The sequence below is a fragment of the Ovis canadensis genome, chromosome 2, assembly GCF_042477335.2.
Source record: "Ovis canadensis isolate MfBH-ARS-UI-01 breed Bighorn chromosome 2, ARS-UI_OviCan_v2, whole genome shotgun sequence".
NCBI lineage: Eukaryota > Metazoa > Chordata > Mammalia > Artiodactyla > Bovidae > Ovis > Ovis canadensis.
This window is the reverse complement of record NC_091246.1, coordinates 171,010,234-171,022,500: the sequence shown is the minus strand read 5'-3', so window position 1 is coordinate 171,022,500 and position 12,267 is coordinate 171,010,234. Positions and strand designations below refer to the sequence as shown.

The following is a 12,267-nucleotide window of genomic DNA, read 5'->3' as shown; positions in this document are numbered from 1 at the left end:
GAAAATGCTATTAGGAGCTAGGATAAGATGATTCTGACAGTGGTAATTCATTCACAGAGCCAGGGTGGTGCAGAGTTAGATAGGGAAGATGGATTCTAGAGTTTGACTGCCCAGGTTCAAATCCATCTTTTAAGACGTGCTGTGTAGCCTCAAGCGTGTTAACCTCTCCCTCTGAGGATTAGGGTCCTTGTTGGTAATAGGGGAATCATTTGGGGACCTAACTTGTAGACTGGGCACAAAGAGTGAAGGAGACAATGTAGGTAAAGCATTTAGTTCAAGGACTGCACATAGTAAGCACTCAATGAATGTTCGATATTTTTATTTGTATTTATTAGTACACATTCAGTTATTTCCCAAGTTGTAAGCAAGATGCATGTATCAGGAGCAAAGTACATGGAAGAAATGAATCTGAATGGAGAGAAGAGAAATTGCAGATAAAAAACTAAAAACTTTCTTGGTTCTTTAGTTGCTACAGTGCACGTGGGCAGAACTGTCCTACAACCTCTCTTAATGTCTCAGAAGTTCAAGGGCACAGAAATGTTGACTGGTTAGTTCACTACATGGATCAGCTGTGTGAATAATTGTGAACAAACATCACAGTCGATATGGCTGTCTCTTTTCCAAAGGAACAACACACAGAGCAATGTCCTGAACGAGCATTCTCAAGGACTAGTTCAAGGCCTGTTAGATATGCTTTGGGGATGCCCACTGAACTGAAGTCTTTAAGATATAGATTTGATGTGTGCTCATTCTTAGTCACTTTAGTTGTGTCTGACTCTTTGCGACCCTGTGGATGGTAGCCTGCCAGCCTTCTCTGTACAATGGGATTTTCCCGGCTGGTATACTCGAGTGGGCTGCCATTCCCTCCTCCAGGGGAGCTTCCTGACCCAGGGATCAAACCCATGTCTCCTGTGTCTCCTGCATTGCAGGCGAGTTCTTTATCACTGAGGCACCGGCGTAGCCCTTAGATATTTGATAGTTACAGGTGGTTGATTTTAAGGGAGTCCTTTTGATCATAAATAATATGCTTATATTAAAATATGTTAATTCTACATTATGAACCAACAACCTAAGAGAATAAAATGTTCAGCTATTCTGTCATGCCAAAGATAGAATTTGAGAGCAGGAGTTTTAGAATTGTACTAAATATTCTACTAATCTCCAGAAATTTCACTTGTAAGCATTTAATACATTCAGTTTAAATAGGAACTAACTTTGCCACTTATCTCTTTTTAAATTGCTTGATTAGTTTACCTGATTCAAAGCAAGATGTCCTGGAATTAAGTTTCCACATGAACAAAATTCAGAAAAAAAACATCCAAACTGATATTGAGTAAGTAAAAACTTTTACAGGGTAAGTTTTTTTTTTCTCTAATATCAAGTCTCATGATTCACCTGACAGAATAACTGAAATTAATAAATGAAAGGTCTGTGGTATGAAGAAGATTACCATGTAACTGAAAAACAAAATTGACTGGGTAACTTGAAACTTTAACTTCACTCAAAAGTAGAAACATTTTTTTATTATTTTTCTAAATAAAGTGGGTTTAAGAGCATGTACCTTTCTCAACAGAGAAAGTACTCAACAGATGTCAGGTTTAAATTTTAGTGGAATTTAAGTGAATTCTTTTTTTTTTTAATAAGTGAATTCTTTACAGTGCTTAACAAGAGTTTCAGATTTTTTATTTCTCAATCCTTGTTTGTGACAATTAATTCTATTGAAATCAACATTTATGTATCGTTTTCTTCCTCTGTCCCAGTCCCAAATCCCAGGAAAAGCAAGCAAGCAATGAGCCATTGGTAAGGAGAATTAAGGATTATTATTTTTGGTGTCTGCTTAGGAAATAAACAGGCCAAGGTAAAAGAGCACAGCATCTTGAAAATAAGTAGTTCATAACTTCCTTCTTAATTTAAACTATTTTATATGCTAAACTGTAGACAGATATAACAAATACAGTTTGTCAATGACACATTCATAATCAACACATAATCAAATGACCATTCAATTTCATTTCCCAACCTTAGAATCAATCAACCCAAAGATTGTTCTCACTTATACTTTTCTTTTTAACACATTCTCAAAGTATTACTAGTCCTTAATATAAACAAATAAAAGGCTTGTGGGGCCCAGTTAGGAAGGAAAGTGAGCTAAACTTCCACATTTATCATAGTGAGAGAAAATTCATGAAGAACTTCACTTTGATAGAACCTAATACACTGACCGTAGAAAATGTCACGAGATGTTTGGTCAAGAGACCAAAAAAGTTAACACAGTGGAAACTTGACAATCTGGGAAGCCAACAGGAGGATAATTAATCACAAGTGTAGAGAAATCATTGGATGGTTAGCATCTTGTTGCTAGGCAATGTTTCTAGGCAGCTGATTTTCTCACATCTTAAAGGACCAGAACATTTTTTTAGTATAGTATATTTTTCAAATTGATCATGCATATTTGTGTTGGTCAACTTTGGTGTCTCTCAACTATCTATACACCTTGGAGCTTATGGACTAATTTGTAAGAAATAAAGGTATTGCCTGGATGTAAATATGTATAACAGCCCTCACTAAAATAGAAGTTTGCACTCACCATGTAGTAAATGATACAGTTTGCATATGTTCATATAGTAAAACCAATCAGAGAGGGAAAAATGCCTTCAATGATGTGCTTATTGTAGCTGAATAATGAAATACAAAATATATTTGAGGTTGATTAAGATATTAAAGTAAATTTAGGTATAAAAATATATTTAATCTATAATACATAAATAGGACTTGGTACTAAAGAAAATATCTGTTGATATATATCATAAAAGACAAATGTAAGAAAACTGTGACATTTCAAACATTGAATTATGTCACACAAGTATAAAAACCATTGGGATTTGCTATTCAAATTAGGTTGCTTTTAAAGTATCACTAGTAGAACTTTCAAAATAATAGCAATTAGCATCAGACAATTGAAGAAAAAGAAAACTAGGTTGGTTGAAATAAAAGCACTGTTATTTATCAACCTTGTTCTTTTCACAAACACCCTCAGTGTTTAATGTTGCAAAACTCACCCAACGTTTCCACAGCCTCAGGTGACTGTGGTCACTTGTACTGCCTCTGTCACATGCCCAGTGAGGAATAAGGCAAGGTGACAGTACAAATGCTTCCCAAGGATGGTTTTCAATCACTAAAAAGGGTACTATGGATTTAGATGGTCAAAATGTGACAGGAAGTATTCACAGTCCCTTGTCTTTGTTTTTCTTTTTTGCGTCTTCATCACTTTTCCCCCCCCAAAGCATTTACGTTAGGTTGTTTTCCTCTATATTTTTTAAATGGTTGATACTAGACATCTTGGTTTAAAATGAGAACCTTCCTATAATTTCCATCCATCAGTATTTTGGTTGCAATCCTACATTCTTTCTTTTCCCACCTAGGCCCAGTGCAGCATACCACATTTCTCCTGGAGAAAAGCTGGAGATGGATTAAGAACAGGGACAGCAGCAGAGCTATGTTTTGGTTGAGGGTGGGAGGGGGAAGGAGGGAGGGAACACAGGTGTGGCTCCAGCACATAGCAGACCAGATCTTGGATTTCGGGAACTAATACTGCTTCTTCTTATGGCCCTTGGCTTTCTTTTGAAAAATTAAGCCATTCTCTCTCTACTTATAGGGAAAAATCAGGCTATCTTGTCAACCCTGTTTAATTCTTCCTAAAGAGGAATGCATGAATTGGAGAGAAATAATCTACATTTAGAAAGTTGTATTTTAGTCTTCCAAATATCAGTAATTTCAGTAGCTCATTTGGCCTATTATTCACTTATGCCTTTTCTTTCACAGTACTAACATTTTTAGTTTATTCAAAATATGGCCAATTTGTAAAAACCAAACAACTGAATACCAACTCCCCCCCCCCCACCACCACCCCATCATGGCTTACTTGATGTTTCGATGATGAAACAAATACAGCATTGACTGAATTTTTTATTGTTCAATTTTTCCACATATAGGTTCATCACAGCTTAAGAATTTGAAATTTTCTGTAGCTGGCTTGTGTCATGTCATTTCGTTGCCCTGGCCATTTAAATACATCTTTGACAGGATTTGTGAATTTGGTGTACAGACTAACTTGAAAAATATAAGACAAGCAGGCTCATAAACACATGAATGATCCAATAAACAGGCAACAAAAAAGTCCTACTGAGCTAGGCAAAAGCATTATTTCTTCCTTGTTGAAGGTATCAGCATATGCTACATCTTATGTTGCACAAGTGTACTCATTAAATATTATGAAATGTACAGCAGGCCGGGAAGCTCTAACTAGCTAGTCAAAGTCACTCATACCTGTGTGTTCGTATTTATGTCGCAGAAGGGAACTGCTTTTCTGGAATGTCTTGTCACATAAGTCACATGCATACATGCCGCTCTCTGTCTTCTTGATCTTCTTTCGAGACAGACAGGAGTCGGAGTCTGTCATGTCATCCAGGCCTGACATGTAGTCTGGTGCTCCATCAAGCAATTCTCCCTGTGATAAAATCACATAGTTCAACACAGTCGCTTCTCTTTGCGTTTATCACAAACAACTTTGCATCGGCTGACATTTGGAGAATCTCAGAAATGCTCTCTATGAATCCATCTAGTTCTTAGAAACTGTTACTTTCCATAAACAATATATGACGGTTCACATCTCAGCAAAAATATAAACCTTCTCTGCCCTAGGTGGTAGAGCTTGTTGTTTTTGAAGGATAGAAAATGGTCAACTCTGAAGGTGAGAGAAACATAAACTTCCCCATATTCCCTAATTTTTTTTCTATCAGGAAATATCTGTGAGTGAGAATTAAATATCAGAATTTGTGTATTTTCCAGTGTGCTTAACTTTAGAAATGATCTGTAGCTGCAGAAACCCCATTTTAATTGAATTTTATATTTAGGTACAAAATGTTATTATTATGCAATCTATTTAAATGTATGTCTACCAACTAAAGGCCTCGAGCTATATTTTTATATTTAATTTTCTAATTTGAAATAGGGAATATTAATAACACTTTTTATCAATGTTCTATCTATGTTAAAACAGCCTTCAGCATTGAGCAATAATGAATGTGGATCAGTAAATTATTAAATTTCTTGATATTTATTTTGTCTTGATCCAAAGGAGTGCAAACTTGTATGATAACATACATTTCCATTTGCTAGCCCACAGTTCACTTTTCTTAGACTACGTTTGCACTAATTAATATTAGAGAAGATTAAATAGGCTTAAATACATTTACAAAGAGGGCAGATGTACTGTAAATTGGAATACTGGAACAGCTGTTACAGAGGTGCACACTGCTACTTATGCTCCTATTTTGTAAACATGGATTTTACTCCATGATGTTAAAACATACCTGCTTTTATATTTGAAAAACCATAAATTATTCACTAGCTTGAAAACTACAAAGGAAGTCATGTGGAATGTACAAAATATTTTTAAAAATACTCTTCCAAATAAACTATTTTCTATGAAACCAAGGGCACATCAAATTTACAAAAGTATTATTGCAAATTGTGAGCATCTCTAAAAGTATGTGACTGTCATAAATGTTAACGTTTAGCTTCTATGTAAGTCCTACAAAATACTCATGAAGTGAAGTGAAGGTCAGTCAGTCATATCTGACTTTTTGCGACCCCATGATCTGTACAGTATATGGAATTCTCCAGGCCAGAATACTCGGGTGGGTAGCCTTTCCCTTCTCCAGGGGATCTTCCCAACCCAGGGATTGAACTGAGGTCTCCTGCACTGCAGGCAGATTCTTTACCATCTGAGCTATCAGGGAAACCCCCCAAATACTCATATCAGCATATAATTCTGAAAGCAGATGGATCGATCTAAATAAACCTTAATGATATTCTTTCTCTTTTCTTAAGGCACAATTGCTTGACAGCAAAGGGTCCCATTGTTTCTCCATTTATTTGTCTAGCCCACTCAGTTTTAGCTTCAAGTTCAAACCCACTCTTCTATTTCTGCTAAGAACACAGCATTAGATTTTTTTCCACTAAGATTTCTTTCCTACATACACATAAGTGATATAATTTTTACCTTCTCTCTTCCGATGAAAAAAAATGTCTCATTACCTGAAATCCTGGTTTCCGCTGGTACTTTCTCCTTTGCTGCATGTCAGCAAAAGTAGCTGCTCCAGTTGGGTAAGTATAGGCCATGTGTGGTAGGAAGCTCATCTGATCCAGTCCTGGGTATGGTCGCAATCCAGGGATACTAGTCTGGACTGGTGGCATGAAAGTGGCAGGGGGGAAAGCGCTTTGTGGAGGAAGAGCTGTGTAGAGAGGTTTGGCACTAAAGGGGTTCATGCCGAACACTGGGTTAGCACTTTTGCTGTCCAGATTATTTGAATTTGAAAACTCCTTCTTGATAAAAGTCAAGTTCAGAGGCTCATCTGAGTTTTCAGATGATGAAGAAACACTGTTGTGGTCTAAATTTATGCTGCCAACTTTCGTTTTGTTCTTTGTGGCTATAATACTTTTGGGTTCTTTCATTTGTTTTGGTAATGACAGGTCCAAAGGCTCAGCCTGGAGCTCCTCAGATGAGAAGCTGTTTGGAGTGTAAGAACTACTGTGGGAGTTTTTAGAAGATGTGGAGGAAAGATTTAAGGGAGAAGGAGTATTACTCCTTGAGTGGTCCAATTTTTCAACTGGTTTAATGTTGGTAAAATGGGAAGGTTTTGTTAGCCTGAGAGGAGGGTCACAATTCGTAACACTGTTGTGGAGTTCTGCTATAGATGGTGATGTTATGGAGTCCATGGGTTTTACGGGAGACCTGGGTAATAAAGAGTCTTTTGTGGGAGGGTTACTGTTGGGAGCTAACGGCTTGGAGTTCCTTTCCAGTGATGGTGACCTGGAATTTGAGTACTGGTAGACTTTTCGTTGCTCAAACCATTCCTTCACAAATTCCTGAGGAAGGCCCACAGCAATGGAAATTTTCAGCAGTTCATCAGAGTTGGGCTCCATGTTCATAGCATAATATGCTTTAAGTACAGACATGTGGTCCTTGTATGGGTTGATAGGGCTTGTCATTCCTTTCTCAGAAAGTACAGATGACAAGAGGAGGGCTTTATTATCAACAAAAACTCCAGCTTTGTTGGGGACTATGTTTTCATGGGGTTGCAGGACTGCCTTGATCTCTTCATTCATCTTACAAAGGTAACGTTCATGCTGATGCAAAGGAATGGGGCCAGGAAAACTTTCTTTACAAAACTGGCAGGAGAATGGAGTGGATATGTTGTGGTTCTCAATCATTTTGTCATCAGTGACCAAATCTATTAAGGTACGTAGCTTTTCTTTCTTTATATTACTGATCTGTCTCCTTGAGTCAGTAGTCAAGCTCTGGAGGCAAGCTTTGGCTTCATTGACTTTTTCTAACGTGTAGTCAATAATACTTTTAGTGGCACCATTATGACTCACTACTGGAAGACCTACAGGTGGAATATTAGGAGAAGTAACTCCTTGTTCCTCAGGTTGAGAGCATGGATCCTTCATGTGATAACCTTTCAACTTGGAAATTTCTTCAGCCTTGCAGTCCATTTTTTGTCTGGAAACTGTGTTGTCCACAATCTGTAGAACCTTTTGTACCTCGCTTAAATTGCTATTCATTGTGGGAAATCCAAGTAAAGGGGCTTCCATCCCTACACCTAAGTGCTGCATTGGACTCTGAGCAGACGGATGAACTCCTAAAGGGCTGGTGGCTCCAAGTGCACCATTCATAAAAGGACTAGTGCCACTAAACCCATGTGTGGCCATAAGAACTTTATAGTCATTGAAGTCTAGTGGTTCTGTTTTAATTTTAAGTAAGCCTGTCTGTTCAGACATACTAAGTGGTTTTCCATTCTCCAATTTGTTTCTTAACTGGGTAATGGCCGAATTAGTAGGAGAAGAAGAAACAGAATTAGGAGAAGAACCTGTCTTGATATTGTTTCTCATTCGGCCATTTACAGAGATTAAGCCAATACATTTCTTGCTGCTGATGTGTGAACTGTAGGAACCAGAATGGGAGAAACGTTTCTTGCAGTTGGGGCACTCGTACGGTTTTTCACCTAAAATGACAATTAAAATTAATGTTACTTTTTTTTTTCTTTTTGATGGGGCAACAATTGCAATCGTCTACCCAGGCAAGAATCTGTGCGATCAAAGGAAAGGAACACAATGGGGCACCTCTACATTCTAGGTGCTTAGATTAGAATTATGTGGCTATAACTGTTTCTGGGCTTTATCTACCCTGGGAGGACATAATTCAAGATGTTAGCAGTGGAAGGTGAGGGCTATCTATGCCTTTTTCAGCCAAGATCCAAAATCTTGTCTTGCCATCGGCAGCCTCCTATTTAAACAGAGTGTTAGATTAATGTGTGGTCAATAGCACAATAAAGATGTCACAGTATTTAAAGGGAAGTGTAGCCATGGCTTTAATCAACTCTGTGAAGATTCCATTGATTCTACCAATCCAACTAGTCCTTTGAATAGCATCCAATTTGGTAATAAAATGCTTGGCAGAGCTATCAAAATAGTTATAAAGAAGAAATCTCAGTGGTAAGATGTTGTTCTAAAAATACAGCTTTCAGGAATCAAGGAACACTTATCATACAAAAGCTCTTATCCAAAATTCTTCCACATTCTTCTTTCAAGTTTGGGTATCAAAAAATGAATATCCTTCAGAATTTGCCAGCTGAGTTTCTTCAGGTCAAAAACATTTTAAAGGACAAAAAGGAGCCTCTAGATTTCACAAGAAGGCAAAACACGTGCAGTTTTCAAGAAGTATAAGCACTGCTCCTCTTATTAGTAGTGCTATTGGTGGTGCTGTAAGGCTCACAAGGACAAAGCGGGCACACAAAGCTTATGACATGAATGTGTAGCTCTAAAAAACTACAAACAGGATTGTGTACATTTTATACAGTCTTTAGAAACGTTCCTAACAAAACAAAATGCAAAAACAAGCACCAGCTCCTCTACTACTCACCACTGTGGATTCGCAGGTGTTCCTTCAGATGGTGTTTATATTTGAAGGCCTTGCCACACTCTGTGCATTTGAACTTGCGATTACCTGCTCCTTGGGTCAGCATTTGGTGCTATAAAAGGAGAAAGACTGACATCAGTTTTGCGCAGGAGGAACAAAGGAAATTTGTTACAAATATTTTTAAAAGGCCTCTATTTTCAGACAGGCCAAAAGGTTTGAGTGCATGTTTATTTATTTGCCCAGTCTTTCAGAGTTGCAATAAAAGTGATAATGTTGGCAATAAAATTGGAACAAATAAAAAAAAAGTGCTTTCACATGCGCATCCAACACTTGCTTTAGAATTATCTCTGTAGTCTCTTTTCCAAAATGTTTCTTTGAGCCGTTGGAGATGAGAAAGCATAATTGCAAAGATGTTTGTGGCTCTCTGTGTTTACTGCAGATTCTAAAATCTGAAGATTCCCTGTTGGAACGCAATGATTTTGTCAAGGAAAAAAATAAATATTATACTCAAAATCCTAGTCTCCCCAAAGAACTCCCCACACAAATAACTCATTTTCTCTTTTCTGTATTGAGGTAAAAGCATATCTTATGCTGAAGCAATACTAATTTTAAAGAAGAAAGAAAAAAATCTCACATACATTAAAAAAATCCTTGATTATAAATATTTTATTACATGATAAGCATGTTTAAATACCTCATTCACAGTGCTAGTAGCAAATATAAACCCTGTTTTTCCTGAGATGTTGCATGTAAGATTTGATTCATTATCAAAAGTAAGAGACAACATCTTGGGCTAGAACTGCTTGAGCAGTTTTATCACAGGCCAGTAGGAAAGACTTCAACGACCTGTCATTTTCCTTTTTAGTAGTATGCTAGGGAGTAGGGACGAAAAAGAAAAAAAGTTTGCTGAAAAGACAAGTTAAAAGCGGCAAAGATATAATCAAACACAGCTGACCTTTTTGAACAAGGAAAAAAAGCACTGTGACTTAGAATTCTGAAAAAAAAAAAAAAAAGAAAGAAAGAAATACAGTCATCCACTCTGGATGTTCAAGGTAGGAGGCCAGCCTTTTTCAAGCAGCAATGACACAAAAGCCTTTTGCAAAAAAGACAGTACAGAAACGGTATGACAACTGCTAGGGTGTGCTGAATCTTCCCACATTCCTAGTGAGACAGATGGTGTTACATGGGACACAGGGAGGTTTGTTCAAACAGCAGCAACCTTCAAAGATCAAGCGGAGCCCAGCCCGCCGAGCGCCATTGAGGGACCAGCGCTCATATGTTGCTGAGTTGCATAAACAAACAGCAACAGCTGCTTTGTCTCCCCCCACAGCCCTCAGAGGACTACTATAAACTTTAGTTGTGCCACTGTTAATATGATACAATCATTTTAATTTACTAATTGTAAATGCCATGAGCAAATGAGGGGACTTTTCAACACCAAAGCTACCATTCATAATGCGCCAGCACAATCACACTTCTGCATGTGAAATTTAAAGCAGTTATGCTAGATAAATATCTAGGCACCTTTTTTTTTTTCCTGGAGTTTTTGTGCATATAAGCAAGGGGAGAGAAACTGTTACATAAGTGTAACTATGTAAGCACGGTTTTTACAACTGAACTTGGAAAAACATGCAGGTGACAAGTTCAATGAGATATAAATGAAACGATTTACATGAGCTTTTTCTTAAAATAATGAAATTCCATAATCCAGTATCATTGCCATTGCTTGTGTTTCCTTACTCTCATTTTCCTTATTCAAAGAAAATAAAGCCCGTAATAATTTTAGAGAATATCTTGTTCAATAATTTTAAAAACAGATACGGTGTCAAGGTCTATACAGGGTGATTCCAGAACTGTAGGACCAGATATTGAGACTTAAGGCACATCAATTTTGTTACCATCCGAACACCTCATAATATCAATCTGCAGTGAACTCTCCCAAGAAGACATAAAAAGCAGTTTTGCTAAAACATTTAAGGGACACTGTGAATCAAACCTATTCAGTCATTTTAAGGATTTAAGAAGCTATACTGTTGAAGATAGAGTCTTTATTTTGAACACAAGTAATCCAAAAGGCAGAGTAATTTTAATATTTAGCAATAAATATGAATATCAAGAAAGGATCATTTTTATTACATATACACATTTGACTATTAATACAGCTTATTTTATATAAGCATGCATATGTATTATGTGCTTTTTGATTTTCCTTAAAACACTTAATTAGATTTCATAAACTAGTAGCAGCTTGTAAAAATAGCCTAAGTAATTGAAGATGTTATGTGACCAATGGAAAGAATACACACTTATTTTACTATGACTTAGATTTTACATTAAAAAAAAACTAAGTAAAACTAGGTGAAAAATGGAATTAAAATTGCTGAGATGTTTAATAATGTATAATTAAAATGCTACAATTTCATTCACTTTTTGTGGAACATAAAAATGAAACTAAAGTCAAGTTAAAGTGCAAATAAAATTTCTAAATTAGAAATTAACACACTCATTCGATCGTGAACATAAGACTATTAAATCATATTAGAAGAGACCATCAAAAAATCATTTAGACCTCAATTAAAGCTATTACCATTAAAAGATCTGCATCTTCAAAATGCCATGAAAAATTAATAATGATTGCCAATCAAAGCAATATCGTTTCTCTAAGGGGTTATTATAGAAAGAAATCACTTAAAACCAACCCCCCACCTGATCTGTCCCTGGCTTGTGCGTCACCATATGCCGCTCGAGCTGGGTGCGGTAGGCAAACGTGTAGCTACACAGAGGGCAGGAAAAGTTCTCCTCATTCTTCTCGTGGCGGTACTTGATGTGCTCCTTCAGTGATGTCAAGCGCTTGTAGCCCCGGTCGCAGTAGGGGCAGGTCAGCAGTTGGGCAAAAGCATCTGGAGTTCCAGGTGGCAGGTCTGTAGCCGAGAGACGAGAGGGAGAGAAGCAGGCCAAAAGGTCAGTAAATCAATGGCAGCTAATGGGCTGACTGCCCGGGATGGTATGACAGGAATCACTGCAATCTGCTCCACGAGGGTGCCATCGGCGCACGCGGCCTCCGTGCACGCCAGTCCCCTTGCACACCCAGGACAGACTTGTCGGCATCAGCTCACACTGCGCTGGAAAATTAATTAATTACTGGAGCATTTGGGGGGGAAATTTAAACAGCTGATAAATGAGGAAATTCTCTTTAGGTGACTGACAGTTCGTAGGAAACCTTTAGTCACAGATGACTCAGGGATTCACGGGGTGAAGGAGCTTTTCGGGTACCCGTACAGAAG

At 37.5% G+C, this 12,267-nt stretch overlaps 1 protein-coding gene across 7 annotated transcripts in view; it reads right to left on the bottom strand.

The window, feature by feature from the left end:
* ZEB2 (zinc finger E-box binding homeobox 2) overlaps positions 1–12,267 on the bottom strand; it is a 132,837-nt gene that overhangs the window by 3,704 nt on the left and 116,866 nt on the right. For all 7 annotated transcript variants that reach the window (XM_069577636.1, XM_069577637.1, XM_069577635.1 and 4 more), the window contains 4 exons: positions 11,690–11,904; positions 8,987–9,095; positions 6,100–8,069; positions 4,327–4,507 (listed from right to left, as the gene is read on the bottom strand). In XM_069577636.1, coding sequence (XP_069433737.1) covers positions 4,327–4,507; positions 6,100–8,069; positions 8,987–9,095; positions 11,690–11,904 — 2,475 coding nt within the window. The remainder of the gene's footprint in view (positions 1–4,326; positions 4,508–6,099; positions 8,070–8,986; positions 9,096–11,689; positions 11,905–12,267) is intronic.